General features: G+C 39.2%; 2 protein-coding genes across 5 annotated transcripts; one reads left to right on the forward strand and one right to left on the reverse strand.

The window, feature by feature from the left end:
• Window positions 1–487: 487 nt before the first annotated feature.
• LOC118311345 (E3 ubiquitin-protein ligase RNF126-like) lies at window positions 488–5,939 on the reverse strand. Of its 3 annotated transcripts, none has more exons than XM_035635123.2 (9): window positions 5,682–5,939; window positions 4,426–4,484; window positions 4,265–4,325; window positions 3,980–4,105; window positions 3,404–3,472; window positions 3,235–3,304; window positions 2,648–2,701; window positions 2,203–2,318; window positions 488–1,433 (listed from the first exon to the last, which is right to left on the reverse strand). In XM_035635123.2, exons 1-9 carry the CDS (start codon window positions 5,754–5,756, stop codon window positions 1,278–1,280), a joined length of 786 nt encoding a protein of 261 aa, XP_035491016.2. In that variant the 5' UTR covers window positions 5,757–5,939; the 3' UTR covers window positions 488–1,277. The 3 variants fall into 3 exon arrangements, with proteins under 3 accessions (XP_035491016.2, XP_035491015.2, XP_035491014.2); XM_035635122.2 differs by having other exon boundaries at window positions 2,648–2,741; window positions 3,946–4,184; window positions 5,682–5,918; XM_035635121.2 differs by having other exon boundaries at window positions 2,648–2,741; window positions 3,226–3,304; window positions 3,946–4,184; window positions 5,682–5,918.
• A 106-nt stretch (window positions 5,940–6,045) lies between these two features.
• Window positions 6,046–15,844, forward strand: sugp1 (SURP and G patch domain containing 1). 2 transcript variants are annotated; one of them, XM_035633769.2, is made up of 14 exons: window positions 6,046–6,175; window positions 7,470–7,638; window positions 7,856–7,962; window positions 8,697–8,939; window positions 9,101–9,224; window positions 9,318–9,421; window positions 10,290–10,413; window positions 10,515–10,843; window positions 10,971–11,077; window positions 11,288–11,465; window positions 11,569–11,675; window positions 13,080–13,225; window positions 14,505–14,634; window positions 14,840–15,844. In XM_035633769.2, exons 2-14 carry the CDS (start codon window positions 7,517–7,519, stop codon window positions 14,864–14,866), a joined length of 1,848 nt encoding a protein of 615 aa, XP_035489662.1. In that variant the 5' UTR covers window positions 6,046–6,175; window positions 7,470–7,516; the 3' UTR covers window positions 14,867–15,844. The 2 variants fall into 2 exon arrangements, with proteins under 2 accessions (XP_035489662.1, XP_035489661.1); XM_035633768.2 differs by lacking the exon at window positions 6,046–6,175 and adding an exon at window positions 6,784–6,939.
• Window positions 15,845–16,561: the final 717 nt, after the last annotated feature.

Raw genomic sequence — 16,561 nt, forward strand, 5'->3', positions numbered from 1 at the left:
AGTGGCCCTAATACATAAGCACATTTATTTTTGTATTTCATATTTGTAATTAGTTTGGATCACTTTCTAGACATCTGATTTCACTTTGACATCAATCTTTTCTTTTTATCCTCGTCAAAAATTACTTAGAAAATGAATATTCATTAGAAATGTTTAAATGTCAGGGGGTTAATTTAAAAAGAAACACAGACATACCTGATCAAGAGAAAATGCGTTGTGTTCACGTCCGTCCTCCGTCCTTGTCAAGGAAATGCTAAAACCGAGGTCTTTCTATAGATAAAAAAACCGTTTGGATTTGATTGGTTTCATTTTCAATTTAAACCCCATCCGTGGGATAATATTGACATCGCACATCATCAGCAGAAACATTAACATTTGTTTTAGCACTTTATTACGACTGTATGAAAAAAATAGAATGAAAAAAAAAAATCGCCAAATAACATAATTAACACTTGTTTAGTGAAATCAATTTGGCCAGTTCCACAGGTGAGATGATCCAATGCCTTTTTATTAGTTTTATTTTTTTGCTTTTACATTTCATGTATTGGGCAATGGCCTAATAAATAAGTAGGTCTGTGAATGTATTCACTCAAGGATTAAAAATGTGTCCATTGTTTAGCTGCGAGGATCTTTACCTTGTCAAGAGATTTCAGCTCTAATAAAAGAACAAATCCTAAAAAAAGTTTTCATTTGGTTCCAGTAGTTTACCGCAACTCACATTCTCAACATTAGACATTATTTTGTGCAAAATGAAGGTGCTGAAAAATAAAAACCTGATGCATACACTCAGCTTCCTTTTCACAAGCTTTTAGTTTGATCCATTAGCTGCACAGTGGCTGACATTTCAAAATGAATGCTCTATCTACATATCTATGGACTCTGCACCACCGCAGGCAATGTTTGTTTTGTGTTTTGACTATAAAATGTGTCCCAGCCTTGTCACAAAGCAGTCCACACTGGCTCAAACTCTTTGAGTTTTGGTCACAACCCCACTTTACTTTTATCATTAGCATTGTTCACAGCCTTTCTGGAACCTCCTTCAACACTGCCCAGCCCCTCACTCGGCAACAACAGCAGCAAGAGTCAGCGTCCGTTCACCGCCACAGGGAGGAATGAGGAGTAATAGTCTGCAACACGTTCAGAGTTCACCTCGACTCTTATCGTCCCCTCGAATTGAGACAAACAACTGTCCTGGTCTCAGCTGTGGAGACGAGCTGCCGGGTCTCAGCTGGGTGTGAGGTTTTCAGATGTGAGGTGGTGAAGGTGGTGGTGAAAATCTATGAGTTGCTTGCAGCATTTTCATTGCTAGGTGAGCTCGAGGAGGATGAGGAAGAGGAGGAGGGGGGAGAGAAGTTCATTCCTGATAACCCAGGTGGGTCTGTGGCTGTGTTCTGTCCACTAAGACTCTTCCTGCACACAGGACACGTATCGTGCTGTAGAGAAACACAATGGTGAACAAGAACCCTTAGTCTCTTCACTATCAAATTCACATCATTGTTTTGTTCTGGACAATAAACAGTATCTGTCTGCTACAGATGTAGCACAGATGATTGGGCTGAACTGATCAATCATTTCTCTGACCCCAGAAACAAGCTTTCTCTAAAATCGCTGTCTAATCCCTTTAAGTATAAATTAACAAGATGCTCAACATTCCTCATTCAACAGAACCCTAGTCATATTATGACCTTTTCTGTTCAAACTATAACTTTATTTGCAAAAATGAAGGGTGTAATAATGCCACACACCCACACGCACAGTTTGAAGAGGCAAAAACAGTTCAGTCAAATTCTCGGTCTAGCTGAACAGCTCTGTAATAAGAACACAGCCTACATTCAATTTTTCCTTTATTACTTGAGGAATGTTATCATAGTGCTTTTATGTTGTCATATAGTAAACAGTATGATTTTGTTTCCCAGTGCAAAGAATGTATGGAAGTTGAAATATAATTTTTCAACCCACAGTAGCACTTTATGACGTATCAGTGATTTTAACCCAAAGTAGAGCTGCTTTTCAATTCGCTCACTTATTCATTGTCACTACCCAATGCCCTAATGTCAAATGCTGGCTGCTGGCTTATTTGCAGTTTACTTGCTTGCAACGGGGTGTGAGACCAACGCTTTCACAAAGTGCAATGGGTTTACTAAGCTAGTTTGGTATAGTTGAAACCAATCCAATGCTCTGATCAATGTCTGATATACATACCTGTTCAAGCCATGGTACTATACACTCATTGTGAAACAAGTGATTGCATGGCAGTTGTCTAACGCGCTCCTCAACACTGTAGTCATCTTTGCACACAGGACACTCGAGACCAGCACCTGCACAAACACAAAATTACATAACTACTACTGATGTGTGTGTGCGTTTTTGTGTGTGTGTTGGTGTTAGACTGTGGTCATACAAAACGAAAATGAAAATGTAAAAGACAGATTTTCAGATTATGATTATTTTCTGCTGTCTTCTTGTCACTTCTATTATACATTATTATTTAATTGATTCAAGGCAGAACAAAGGGCAACGCTGATCAAAAAACACTGTTTTCTGTTCTGTTTTGATGGATCACAGAGGTGCCTTTTGTGCAGACTGGGTGAGGTGCAGTGAGTGTGTATCTGTACTTGAGAGTTAAACAGACATGTGGGGGACTTACCCACGTGTTCCTCTGTGATGCGGATGGTGGGTAAACCCTTAATCCTTTCTCTGTCTGCGGGAGGAGGACCCGTGTTTTCAAATTGGTTGAGTAACTTCAAGTGAAAAAGAGCAGAATTGCATCCAATGGCAGAGATCATATGTGCATGAGAACAAGTTCTATAAATGATATGTGATAAGACTTTTCCTACCAACATTTGGCTACACAATATGTCCACTATGTCTGATAAATTCCTCATGAACCTTGATGTGTCACCTACAGAGGTAGATCATGACTAAAAAGTGCTATTTATTTAGTGCTAACTGCGAACACACTGTACTGTACTGTATCAGTAATGTATACTGATTTCTGAAAAAAGACCACTTCCTTGAAATGTAGAAACCATTTTTTTAAATGTATTATTCAGCCTGTATCATTTTATTACTATAAAACAAATAAAAATGGCATTATCCTGATTTAATAATCATGATATCATGATTAGAACAATTCCTGGAGACCCACCGACAAAGCGCTTGGGACACTGTCTCCGCCTAACTGATATTCAGAATAATTTCCAGTGTAATGGGGGGAAAAAATACCTTTAGTACCTGTGTAATGATAGAATCCAGCCCATTGGCACCCCAGGCGTAGTCCATTGGATTGGAATGTAGCATACCCCTGCAAAACAAGAGGGTCGTCAGAGAAACATTTACATTTAGAATCTCAGTTATAAGTGAAAACACTAAACAACCATGCAAAAAGGTTTCTTACACTTACCATGGTCCCACCCCAATGTTTGCCATGGCTGTAGGTGCTATGATGCCATTTACTAGCTGCTGGATAATTCTGTAGCAGGAAAAAAATAAATAAATATATATATATATATATATATATATATATATATATAAAAAAATTTAAACGAGAATTTAACAAATTTAACTTAGTATCTCAACTGGTCTTCTCGCCTAAACAGCACACTTGATCAGAGAAATATTATTACTTCATATAGATTGTTAACTAGATATTTGCTCAATTTTAAAGAAATTTTAATGCTAAACATGCCAAAATGATAATAATGGAGTGTATTATCCTATGAGTGAGGTAATTTTTTAATAGGCAAAACATATCACTACATGGTAAATTTACTGGTTTGTAAGTTATACATTATGTACAGATGAATCTTACCACTTCACGTCACTAAATTCTAAAATTGGAAATAATATTGTTTAGGGAATTGTCTACCATAACGTGAGAAGCATGTATTACTTTTACCCATACTCTCGTGTTTCACACCCACTTTACTGCTGAAAATGTCTCACCCCTCTAATGTGGGCACTCCTTCGTGACGCGTACCCTGTCTTCGAGGAACATGCCGACCCCTTGGTTGCCGCGGACTGTATCGCTGACGTGATGCCATTTCCCTTTCTCTCCTGTTTTCAGTCTCTCGGTTGTCCTCTGTGGGCAGCCATGATCGAAGGTCTAAATTTTCATCAAAAATCCCAAGCGCGAACGGACCATACCCAGAGGGAAACGTGAATAAGTGTTGGTGATCCATGCTCTAGTAGAAATGACAGAGGCAATGTCAAATCATGGTGCAATGTGCAAACTGGATGAGTTGATTTTGTGAGTCACACTTACCTCAAAGGCTGAGCGGCTCTGATCACTGGAGGAGGATGTGGATGGAGACCCATTTTCAGTACTGAAGGAACACAGTAGTGAAGATGGTTACGAGTTTAAGCTCAGAAAACACTAAATATCAAATTAATAGAATTCAAGAGACACAAAATAATCATCCATACCTTCTTCCCTCTGCCAATTCCTCAATGAAGCCAGAGTCACAGCGTGGACAGGTGAAGTCCTGCAGTGAAAAATGTGTCAATATATAGTAAGCATATGAAATTACTTACATTAATGCAGTTGTCTTGTAATTAAGTCACGCCTAGATAAAACTGATGTGCTCAAATTCCCAAGTCCTGCATTCAAAAATTCTAACCTTTTGAGAGTTTAGTTTAGACATGTGTTGATTCAACGTTGTGACTATTTTGAAGGCCGTGGGCTGCTGTTGTATTGTAGTGTAATACTGAAAGGTGTTGTCGATATTAACACAACCCTGACTTTCAAAAAAAACAGGGTGAACAAAATAGTAGAAGCACCTTATAGTGTAAAGCAGCAAAATGATTTTACCACAAACTACAATGTCCGAAATGACCATGAACAGTTTAAACAGTCCTAACGGAAGCTGAAGTGTAGGAGGAGTTGTTGTATCAGAGTGGACATATGATATGATTTACTGCCAACTGGGTATATGATATCTAATGATTGACAATTGAGCATGAGGGGCAATCAATAACAATCATCAACGATGTCTAATCCACTACATTAAGCCAGCTTGCTAACAAATGCCACATACTGTGATTAACATGCTGTAACCACGTTCAGGTCATATATTATTATAATTTCCTCCCCTGTACCCTCACACAGAGAAGCAGCGGTAGTAACTGTACCATTCAAGAAGTTTCCTATGAATGGCTCGACAACAGACTGCAGCGGTAGGCAGATAGTGGTCACAACACAGGGGGACGTTTCCCTGAGACCGTTATGCTTCTCTGTGCGACATTGCCACAATAACCAAGAGACATTTCATTGTAGAGTTAAAAAAAAAAAAATCAGCTGACCAACAATGTTCACGTCCCAAACCAGTGTCTGCTGAATGAATGAAAACTGACTCGAATGTGCCTGGATTGCAAATCTGACCCAACAGGGAACGTCCGCTTCTCTTCTTTCAGCTAGCTCGCTCATGTCGACATGTTCCTAGATTGTGGCGAATTGAATATTCGATAAACTATGACACCGCTGAGCATTATACGTCTTCATCCCGGGACCGTGCGATGAGCGTCCCCGCCAACCGGCGGTGCTAACTAGCATAGCGGGGCAGAAGCAGCCGCTCGACGTGACTCGCTGTGCGCACGGACACGCACACAGATGGAACCACAACAGAAACAGAAATACAACGTGTCGTTCTCGAAGTCAGCGACTGTGTCTCTCGGGTCCTTACCGGTAAACGCGGACTGATCTCTACGGAGCACTGGTGACAAAAAAACCGGCAGGGCCGAGTGGGAGCTTCAGCCATTTCTGAGCAGGATACTACCGGGGGCCTGTACTACGAAGCAGGGTTTGCGGTTATCGCGGTAAGTTCAGGGTTAACTCCGGCTCCTCCGTCCTACGACGCTGGTGCTCTTCTTGCCGGGATGAATCACCATGGTAACCTATGCTGAACAAGATGATGGATCAAAGCCCGTTCGAGATGAGAGGGATCGAAGCCCAGTCGCCAGTCTCAACTACTGACCAATCAGATCTCTGGAAAACCTGCGTCATCATTCTACGGGATCCTGGGACAAAATAGTTCAGAGTAACGTGACAAAAAATAAAGCGCCGCAGATATCGTGTGTGTGTGTGTGTGTGTGTGTGTGTGTGTGTGTTGTTGATTTTCAAAGAAACCTTTTCACAAAGATGTACATTTTGGCTGTATGAATTACAAACTTTTTTGATGTAAGCATGATTGAATGTGTACAAGCCTGTTACTATCTAAAATCAGGGGCGACCCCAAGCATAAGCGGACTAAGTGGCTACCCAAAAGCACCTGCAATGTCCCACAAGAAATCCAAAACATATTTCTGCTTATAGACGAATTGTTCCTGTGTTGAAATCACATCTCATCCAGTTGCCAGTAATAACCTTTTTAAAAGTTTAAATAAAGGTTCAGCATTCCTAAATATTGCTTTTGTTGATGTTCACAAGTTTGACTTAACATTTTAAGTTAGACTGTCTACACTTTATATTACACTGATAAGTTTTATAACATGTTTCTAGCATGTGAGTTGTAAACACAACGAGAGCTGCTCAGAGAATTCACCTGCCTGCTAAATGTTAGAACACGTTAAAGAGACCACATTCAATTCATCTTACAAAGATAGTGTAGGGCTGCTATGCTCTGGATTTCGTTGCATTGCAGAAGTGTACCTAACAATTAACTGTGAATTTAATTAAATCACATTATTATTATTTTTATTAGAATTTCTAAGCCTTGGTGGAGGGCTAGTTAATATTTGACTGCTGTGCAAATATAGTTGTGTTCGATTTCTGGGGACTTGTACACTTGTAGAATTGAGGCTTTTATTTTGGACAAACTGCGACCGGAAGTGGTTATACGTTTTGTTAGCGGACACCAAGTAAGCTACACGTTAGCAGTCGGTGAGCGTCGTCTTTGAAATATACTCTTCATTCTGCCACGGCCATGGAGTCTGGCGATGCAGGTAAATCTGAAGACCAGGGTGAAATGATGACGCTGAGTGTAAAGGAGCTGCCCTCAGTCAACTAGCCAGTTTGCCAGGTTTACCGTAGACGTTAGCTTATGTAGCCGCTTGTTGGCGTAACCACACAACAGCGTTAGCTAACGTTAGCTGTCCACTTAGCTAAATCAGTTAGTTGTTAAATAAGACAGTTTGCATTATATTCACTAAACTCAGAAATGTCCATCTTTCCTAAGATCTACAACATGTAATATATATGTGTATGTACAAGTATGTCTCTTTTAAATAGCAGTTTCTTTTGTTGTTTAGAGAAGCTGTCTTTTTGTAGAGAGTAATGTTTCACTACATATCAAAGTCATCATAGTTTATTATATTGTATTATACTGGTACCATATCATTTGCCCGTGTGCATTCATAACCTATACACTATCAGTGGAGTTGATTAAAATTTCATAGCAACATTTTTTAATTTGAAAATATTTCCTTGCTTATTGATGTCAATCTGTTGCATTTTTCCGTTCATTTTTGTTCAGGACGAGGAGGATGGAAGTCCAAGTCTCTCCAGCCACAGAAAAACAAGATGAACATGAATATTCTCCGCCAAGAGACGCTTATAGCACAGAAGAAAAAGGAGATTGAGGCCAGAATGGCAGAGCAAGCTAAAATGACAGTGCAAACCACCAGCAAACCCCTGCCTCCAAGGTAAGGATACACCCATGGGCTCACATAACTGTCGACATTACAACACTAAATAAATGGCATCTATTATATATTTCAAGTACAGCATGTCAGGCACTGCCACCTAGTTTTACAATATATGTTACACGTATGACCTTTTGCATTGTTTTACACTAACTTTGACCTAATCTGTACAAAAATTGACTTCTCAATGCATTTTTGTTTTCCATTCTGATTCCAGTATTTCTCCCAGTCTTCACGGAGCCTCCTCAAACAAGTTTGTGAATGATGGAAGCTTTCTACAACAGTTCATGAAGTTGCAGAAGGACAAATCCAACAATGCGCCAGGTTAGTACAACGCTATTTGATTTAGAGGAAGTGGCAGGCCATTTTTTAAATGATTTATGCAGCTTAATTTTGCTACACAGAGTCTGTGTCACATCCACTGTGATGACCTTATAAATATCGATCAGCAGTTCTCATTGTGCTTGATGAATATGCATTTCAAACACTTTGTAGCAGTTTTAGCATGTATCATTATTTTTATCACTGTTTAATGTTTTTACCCTCCCCTTCCCCTCTAACCCAGTAACCTTACCTCAGAGTACATTTTAACAGACTTACTTTGTACTTTTATCGAATTACATTTTTACTTGAGTCATTTTGCTTTATTTGACTAAAATGACTTTAAGTAACTTGAGTACAATTTTACGATACTCTCTCCACCCCTGGTTAGTACATTAATCTCACAGTCATGTTGTTTATCATGTCCTTACAGTGACAGTAATGTGTTACTGCAATGCTTTATTGTGAAATTTAGCACAGCAACAGGAACACAGGAATAGGATTGTGTGAAAGACAGATTAAAAGGTCCTTGACAGCTGTACAGTATGTGGGTGGCATCATCGTCCAAGGGAACTGGGTTGGAATACCATGACAGGACCACGAACACTTACTTCACTTACTTTGGCTGATCGCCTGCTAAACATTTAGCCCACAGCAGTATAAATGATAATAGCATATTGACTGTTGGTTAAAACTAGTACTGGATTTTTAAAATTCGTCCTTTTTACACTTTCTAGGTTCCACCAGTGATACCGTAACTACTTCAACTTCATTGCCAGGAGGAAACTCACTTCAAAAAAAGAGCATTCTTGTTGGCAAGCGGCCAGGACTTGGAGTCAGTAGCATGCTTAGTCAGTTCAAGAACTACTCTCAGTCCAAAAAGAGTCCTGTTCTCAGCCCGAGGCCAAGTGTGTTTTGCTCGCCAGATGGTGAAGATGAGGAAGAAGATACTGATACCTCCAGATTCTTAGAGATGAAAGGTAATTTCAGGGCCTGTGTTTTTCAGTATTTCACTGGACAACTTCATGGCTTGGACCTTTCAGTGCATCCTCTGGGTACTCCAGTGGTGCAGTTGCCTTATTTTGACTGGCATTTTGTCATAGTTGCCCTTACAGTGCATGTACTCATAGCCTGCTTAAAGTCTCTCCCCCAGAGGATTCAGACACCAGACTCATTATCGACAAGATGGCCTCGTTTGTGGCAGAGGGGGGAGCTGAACTGGAAAGAAAGGCCAAGGAGGACTACAGGGACAATCCGGTTTTCTCGTAAGTCTGAAGGACATTGTAGCTTATCTGGATTTATTTTATCCATCCATTAGTTTCAAGTGTCCCTTTTCAACTTTAATATTTGCCTTACAGATTTTTATACGATAAGAGCAGTATGGAGTATCTCTACTACAAAAAAAGAGTTGCAGATTTGAGAAAGGATTTGCTAAGACCTGAAGATGATACATCAGATAATGGTAAGATTATCTTTTCTCACCCTCTCACCTTCCTGTATTCTCTTTCACACCATTTCTCTCAGAGGTGAAATATGTGATTACATTAGTAGTGGACAGTATATTGTCAGTAAAGTTTCAGTTCTCACAGTATGACCTCACAGTGACATCCGTAGACATTATGTTGATTATTAATCAAATGATGATTCTAAAAACCTTTAATTGATTTGAATGCATTTTTTATTCAAGTATGTGTATCTGTTCTTCACTCATTACTGTAATAGAGTTATTGACATTCCAGTTAAGATGGACAATATGATGGTATTTTTGTCTCTTTCCTGCAAATTGAGAGTGAGCACAGGAAAATATATTTTGCAAGCACAAAACACTATTTTGTAAGAGAAATGATATGCAAGTAAAAAATATTTTCATTTGAGCATATATGAGTTTATATTATCCATATTTTGAATAATAACCTCTCACATTTATACATGCACACTCACACAAACTCCCTGGCTCTGTTCTCTTTGAGACCGTAGCTCTGTGTCTGTGTTTAAATAAATCACATTCATTTTTGGTTTGGACGCTCCAGACAGAGTCCTACACTTTTGCCAGATATGCACAGTTTCTGTGCATATCATGTATTCTTTATCAAGTGTCCTAGTGTAGCCATACTGAATGTGGTGGAGCCTCTTTGTTTTATTTTGTTACAGTAAAAGGCTCACAACCATAGTTCCCCATTCACCACCCCTGTCCCCCTTGCTCCTCCTCCTCCTCCTCCTCCTCCTCTCTTATCCCTATTGGCTCTAGACTGGTGGTGTGTGAGGGCCAGTTGAGTACGGTACAGTAGTAGAGTGTGAATTGAGTCCCAGTACTGATAGGCTGCTTAAAGTCTCCCCCCCAGTGGACGCGGAAACCCAGCAGGTGGCTGAGAAGCTGGCCAGGTTTGTGGCAGAGGGTGGCCCCGAGGTGGAAGCCATTGCTGCTGAGCGCAACCGAAATAATCCCGCCTTCAGGTCAGTGGCTGTATACAAGACTGTGTTTCCCAATCATGAGATTTTGGTTGTACTTTGGTAATTTTTCACCTCATACAAAATGTCTGCTGTCCTTCCTTCAGTTTTTTGTATGATCACCAAAGTCCAGCCCACCGGGTCTATAAAGAGAAACTTCAGGAGTATCGTGCTGCAACCTCCCAGAGCGCTTTACCTCCAGCAGCAGAGTCGACTACAGATGTTCGGCAACCAACTGCTCTGCCATCACCAGGAATCCCCCCAACGCTTAATCCGGCATTTCTACCCCACATCCAGGAGTCAGACATCCCACCTGTCAAACGGAAGAGGAAGAGCAGATGGGGGTCTGAAGATGACAAAGTCGAGTTGCTCATTCCCCCTGTCATTGTTCCACAGGAGATTAATGTTCCAGACCCTAACACACCCTGTCTCTCAGGTACATGAACTTGCGTTGTGTATATACATATACTATTTTTGAAATTACATACTAATTTCATATTTTTGTCACACTGCCATCTGTTCCAGTACATCATTTATGAACATGTGCGTTTTTGATGTTCTAGCCCAGGACCTGAGAGGTCTTGGTTATAAGAAGGGGAAGCCTCTTGGTCTGGTTGGAGTCACAGAACTATCTGAGGACCAAAAAAGACAAATCAAAGAACAACAAGAGGTTGGAAAATACCAATGGATTGTTTTTTAATTGAGTGAAAACTATGGTGCTGCATTTTAACTATATCTAAATCCATGCATCGTTTCCCTCTTTCAAATAGCACTGGATGACTCTGGTCCACCACACCTTAATGTCTGAATTTTTAATTCCTGTAATCTATCATTGGCATTACTCACTGTGCCTGCGTGATGTTTTTCTCACACACTGTAGATGCAAGAGATGTATGACATGATTATGAAGCATAAGCGTGCAATGGCAGAGATGCAGGTGATGTGGGAGAAGGCCATAAGGGAACACGAACATGAATACGACAGTGATGAAGAGGTGGACCAGAAGGCAGGCACCTGGGAGCATCGTCTCCGAAAGATGGAAATGGAGAGGACACGTGGTAAGGCTGACCTGCAGCATGGAGACTTGCCGCATTGATGCCTAATAATATTTTTCATCAAGTTGATTGACTAAATCTGTACTGCTTTGTCTGTACTCTCCAGATTGGGCAGAATCGCTGACAGAAATGGGTAAAGGGAAACACTTTATAGGGGACTACCTGCCTCCTACGGAGCTTGAGAAGTTCATGGAGACCTTCAAGGCACTCAAGGTCAGTTTTCCCCTGAATTCACAAATTTTCAGCCTAATAAGGAAGAATTAAACTGTTTTTTAAACTAGTAAGATTGCCCTTTCCATTTTCCGCCTTAATGTTTGATTAAAGGGGAACAAAGCAAAGCTCTCTAATTAAAGGTGGAAGCACTATTTTTGGGAATCCCAGAGGGAATTAACAAAAAAAACTGTAGTTCATTTTTGTCACTGTTATATTAAATGGTTTTAGGCAATGGGAGGGGAATGTCTTCAATTAGAATTTCTTTGTAGAAATCTATAAAACTGTACCATAAAGTTGTCATTTATTTTTTTGTAATATATGCTGGCAATTTGTCGTTAAGTAGGACTGGAGTCTGTTTGAAATTTGTATAAACAGAATCATCCATCCAGGCCTCTATTTTCAAGCTGCTTATTCAGGTCAGGGGCACTGTGGCAACAGCCAGCAGGGCATCCCAGACTTCCCCTTTCCCAGCAAAGTCTTCTAGCTACTCCTCAGGAATTCCCAGGAGGAGAGTGTAATTGCCACTTGTTTCGTTGAAACTCAATTTCATTACGTTGTAGAAACCAGACTTTGTCCCCTTTACATACTGGAAAAACAGCACAGTATGTAAACAAATTCTTTTAAGTGAGCTAATTTTCACCGTTATGGGAAATTGATAGAAATTAAGCCATCACATAAGACACAGAATGTAATTATTGAATACCACTAAGAAACAAACTTGAATCAACTGAATAAAAGCAGAAAATGTTGCTTTGTCTTTGCTAATTGTACGGCAGTTCTAAAAGACAAATCTGCTTGTTTATAATTTTTTTAATCTGATAGGCAGATGAATTTTGAACATATGAGGGGCAAATAAAACTTTTTGAATATAAATAATTCAAATTCTGTTGGTTGCTCTTGATATTTTCTCATCCAACTCCCTAAAGCCTCTCTGGTTGAAAGCCTTCGAATGTTGTTTCTTGCCAACAGACATGACAGTAATATTACATAACTTTCAACACACTATATGTAGAGTACATGAGGAAATTAAAAATCATCTGGAAGAAAACATGAATGCCTTTAGTCCTATTTAGACTGGGGGCCTCTATTGGCCAAACTGAGTATTACAAAAAACTACATTTTCTTTTCTGCCACTTGCTTGGCGGGGCAGGAAGGTTAGAATTAAAAAAGAAAAAAATGACCTAGCCCACCAAAAAATTGCACGTTTCTCAGGGCTTCCACTAAAATTACTATTAATTATTTAAATTACTAGATTTGGTAAAAAAAACAACAACTTTCAACTAGACACAAGGAAAAAGAAAGTTGTATTAAACAAAGATCGTAGAAAGATTAAAATGCTGTCTAACGCATTGAAACGGTGCAACTCTTCAGTGTGTGTTTAACTTTAGTCATCTTGACTTGCAGGAGGGCCGCGACCCAGACTACTCGGAATACAAAGAGTTTAAGTTGACAGTGGAGAACCTTGGTTTCCAAATGCTCATGAAGATGGGCTGGAAGGAAGGTGAAGGCCTCGGCTCTGAAGGACAGGGAATCAAGGCTCCCGTCAACAAGTGAGCATCCATCGTCATTATGTTTACCATATATTGAAATCACAAATAACAGTACAATTTTCTCCATATTGGATTTTTTTTTAGAAACTCATGTTTTATAGCAACTGCATAAAAATGTACTATTGTTTGAATCAAAATTCTCTAATTTTATTTAATTTTAGAGGTGATAACAATATGTATACGGTACTAACATTCTAGCTGTATTAACCGTCATAGATTTTCACTGGTCTGCCTCTCTCTGAATGAATGAATTTGTCTCCCTCTCCATAGTTTATATGTCACTAGTTTACACTTAAACAAAAAAATGGTCCCTCTCCTGATTGCTAGTTTTCAGCACAACGTCCTGTTTGGACAGGAAATCCATTAAAACATCAAATACATCAATTTAAGGCAACTTTAGCTTTACCTTATGAAAGTAACAAATGTTCTCTAGTACTTGGCATAAACTTGTAAACCACTAAAATCTTTCGACAAAGTGGATAACACATTCCTGACCATCTCACAAGTCCAAATCAGCGTGTGCCATTGTGTATCGTTACACCTGAATCACAATCTTTTACACAGCAGACTTGTCATAGACAACAACAACAACAACAACAAAAAATGGTTGCTAATAATTGAAATCACTAAAGATGGTCTGGTTCTATTCATGTGTCCCTGTAAACTAGAACACTGTGACAGCAAGTCAGAATGAACAATACCAGGGCTGTGTGTAAAGGTAAAAAAAAAAATCAAAAGAGAAGATGTAGAGGATAATTTATAAGGACTTGAGAAAAAACATAGGAAACAATATTTATGTATATAGTATTTTGTAATGATGATGATATTGTTCACCAGAAATACAGTATGCTTCTTCAACATTACTCCTAACTGGATAGATTAGAATGAGAGGAATTGTGGGACGGCATGATATCCTTTCCTTTCAATGACGATGATCCAGTATACCCTATACTGAAGGAGATAAGAAAGTAAGCATTGAAGCATCTCTCTCTAGCATTTATAGAATTTGACCAGCTATTATCTTTGCCGCCTCTTATGTACTTCCGGTTAATTTCACTCAGTGAGGAACCCTCCTAAGCAAAAAAAGGACTCAAACGGAGGACCCATAAACTGAAGTAGCTAAATGGAACCAAGCAATCATTCATTTTATTATTTTCCCTGTGCTTTTCTTTCTCTGACATGTCAAATATAAGGACTATAAGATGGTTTATTTTATCTAGATGGACACACTGACATAAACGTGTGAACTAATTTTGGGTGTCTCTCTTTACTTCTTCAGGGGAAATACAGCTATGAATGGAGCGGGTTTAGGAGTAGACCGTCCAGCTATGCTCACAAAAAATGACGATGAATATGATGCTTTTAGAAAGAGGATGATGCTTGCGTACCGCTTCAGGCCAAACCCCCTGGTAACATTATTTATTTATTTTTTTTTGTGAATTTGCACTAATTTATTGTAACATTACAGTTTGTTAGAAAATGTATAGAAATCTGTACTAGTTTGATAATATATATTTTTTTAATTTACTGTGCTGCTGATACCCTCATCATGATTAAGTGTATCTTGCTATGATATTTGAAATGAATGTCATTTTCTTTTTTTTCTTTCCGCAGAATAATCCACGGAGACCATATTACTGATATAGAGGACTGTTCTCGTTTATGCATGGTCTTGCTTATCATAACGCAAAGCTGGTTTCTCCAGTTGCTACAGCTCTAATAAGTTGTGAAATGGAAACCATTGCACAGTAGAATTTTTGAAATTGTGTGTATGTGTGAGGGTTAATCAGAAAAGTAAAATGATAGATCCATTACATTTGAAGTTTCATTTGGTTCAAAGGTGACATATTATTCAAAAATCACCTTTTCAGTGTTTGTGCACATAAATGTGGGTATCTGTGGCGCTTGCCGGGCCAGATACTGTGAACAAAGGCCACGTGTCGTTTTTTCGTGGCCTGACCCTAACCGAAGAACTAACTGAAGAATTGGTTCAGATTTCTCTCTGCTTTTTATGGCACAACCAGATTCTTTTGAGGTAACGCCGCATGCAATCTGAAAATCTCCACTTTTCTGGTGAAGGGTGTGACATTTACTACACATTTTGAGTGTGATTGACCATCACAACAGACTGGGCTCGGAGCAGACTGGGGTTTATCGGAGGGGGGATAAAAGAAATCCAAGCCTTTCACAGAAGGTGAAAAGAGGAGCTGCAGGAATCGGCAGTATGAGGACACGATGCCTTTTCTGAACATTAGAGCATGTAAACCTTTTCAAGTGGTAACACAAATCAACAGTATGAACTTGAATATGTGTGTAATATGTCACCTTTAAAAAAAATCAAAACTGTTTTCTTAATACTTTATCGCCTGTTTTGTTACATTTCAGTTCAATATTGGAACAGCTTTAAATATTTAAAGACTTAAATCACCTGACTTCTATGATAAAGTCTGTCTTTTGTACAACCATTTATTTTGACTTGATTTTGCATTCCAACTAAATAACAGCTCTGTATTAGTTCACAAACCTATGTATAGTTGCATAAAGTAATTTTTATCACTGTGCTATACATTTCATTTTATGCTTAAACTCACAATTAAAAATAAACTCTCCTTAAGTTTATGTGAAGGTATTCTCGCAATTATGTTGTTAATTGCCATCAGTATTCACTTCTGTTTGCCTATGGTAGGCAGTTAGTCATCGAGCAGAGCTGACCTGTCTCAAGCAGCCAGTGGTGAGGAGGGTGAAAGATCAGTGAAATCAGACCTTGACTTTGCCATTCCCCAGGGTAATTTACATGGGATAAATATAACTCCCAAAATCCCAGCTAAGCAGGAGCCTCTCTGGTGTTGGCCACAGCATCAGTCAGAGGCAACCTCAGATTCAGTCCTCGGTAAACTGAGGCGTTGGTTGTTTGGTGGCGTGGCAAAGTTTTTAGCGGGATGTAGGCGTGCAACTAATGATCATTGTCATTAAATACCAATCACTTGGTCCATATAATATCAGAACCTTGTGGGAGTCCAAAAACCTCCATGGCGAGGCCATGGCTTGTCTGAAATTATAAGATAATCAATTTACTATCAAACAAAGAAAAGCATAACATCATCACATGTGAGAAGATGTGAGGAGGGATTAGCTGTCATCTGTCTGGAAAAAAAAGATCATTGGATCAGCAAAATTTCTGTATTTGCCATTCATCTTTCTGTCAAACAATTTTATTATTAATTGTTTCAGCTGCACTTGAGTATACGTGGAGGTCGAAGGAAAGTATGTGGAAAGGAAATGATGTCACTGATAAAAAACAAATGTATTTTTCATCTCTATTCATCTCACATTTGT

The sequence above is a fragment of the Scophthalmus maximus genome, chromosome 5 (assembly GCF_022379125.1).
Source record: "Scophthalmus maximus strain ysfricsl-2021 chromosome 5, ASM2237912v1, whole genome shotgun sequence".
Lineage (NCBI taxonomy): Eukaryota > Metazoa > Chordata > Actinopteri > Pleuronectiformes > Scophthalmidae > Scophthalmus > Scophthalmus maximus.

What these genes read in the sequence shown, in the direction of transcription:
- sugp1 (XM_035633768.2), top strand. An exon ending in AGATGATACATCAGATAATG is followed by an intron (nt 9,422 to 10,289) that starts GTAAGATTATCT and finishes GGCTGCTTAAAG; the next exon opens with TCTCCCCCCCAGTGGACGCG. An exon ending in CGAAATAATCCCGCCTTCAG is followed by an intron (nt 10,414 to 10,514) that starts GTCAGTGGCTGT and finishes TCCTTCCTTCAG; the next exon opens with TTTTTTGTATGATCACCAAA.
- LOC118311345 (XM_035635121.2), bottom strand. Translation starts at nt 5,756, where the DNA reads ATGGCTGAAGCTCCCACTCGGCCCTGCCGGTTTTTTTGTCACCAGTGC. An exon ending in AGAGCCGCTCAGCCTTTGAG is followed by an intron (nt 4,185 to 4,264) that starts GTAAGTGTGACT and finishes CATTTCTACTAG; the next exon opens with AGCATGGATCACCAACACTT. An exon ending in TAGTACCATGGCTTGAACAG is followed by an intron (nt 1,434 to 2,202) that starts GTATGTATATCA and finishes GTTTCTCTACAG; the next exon opens with CACGATACGTGTCCTGTGTG.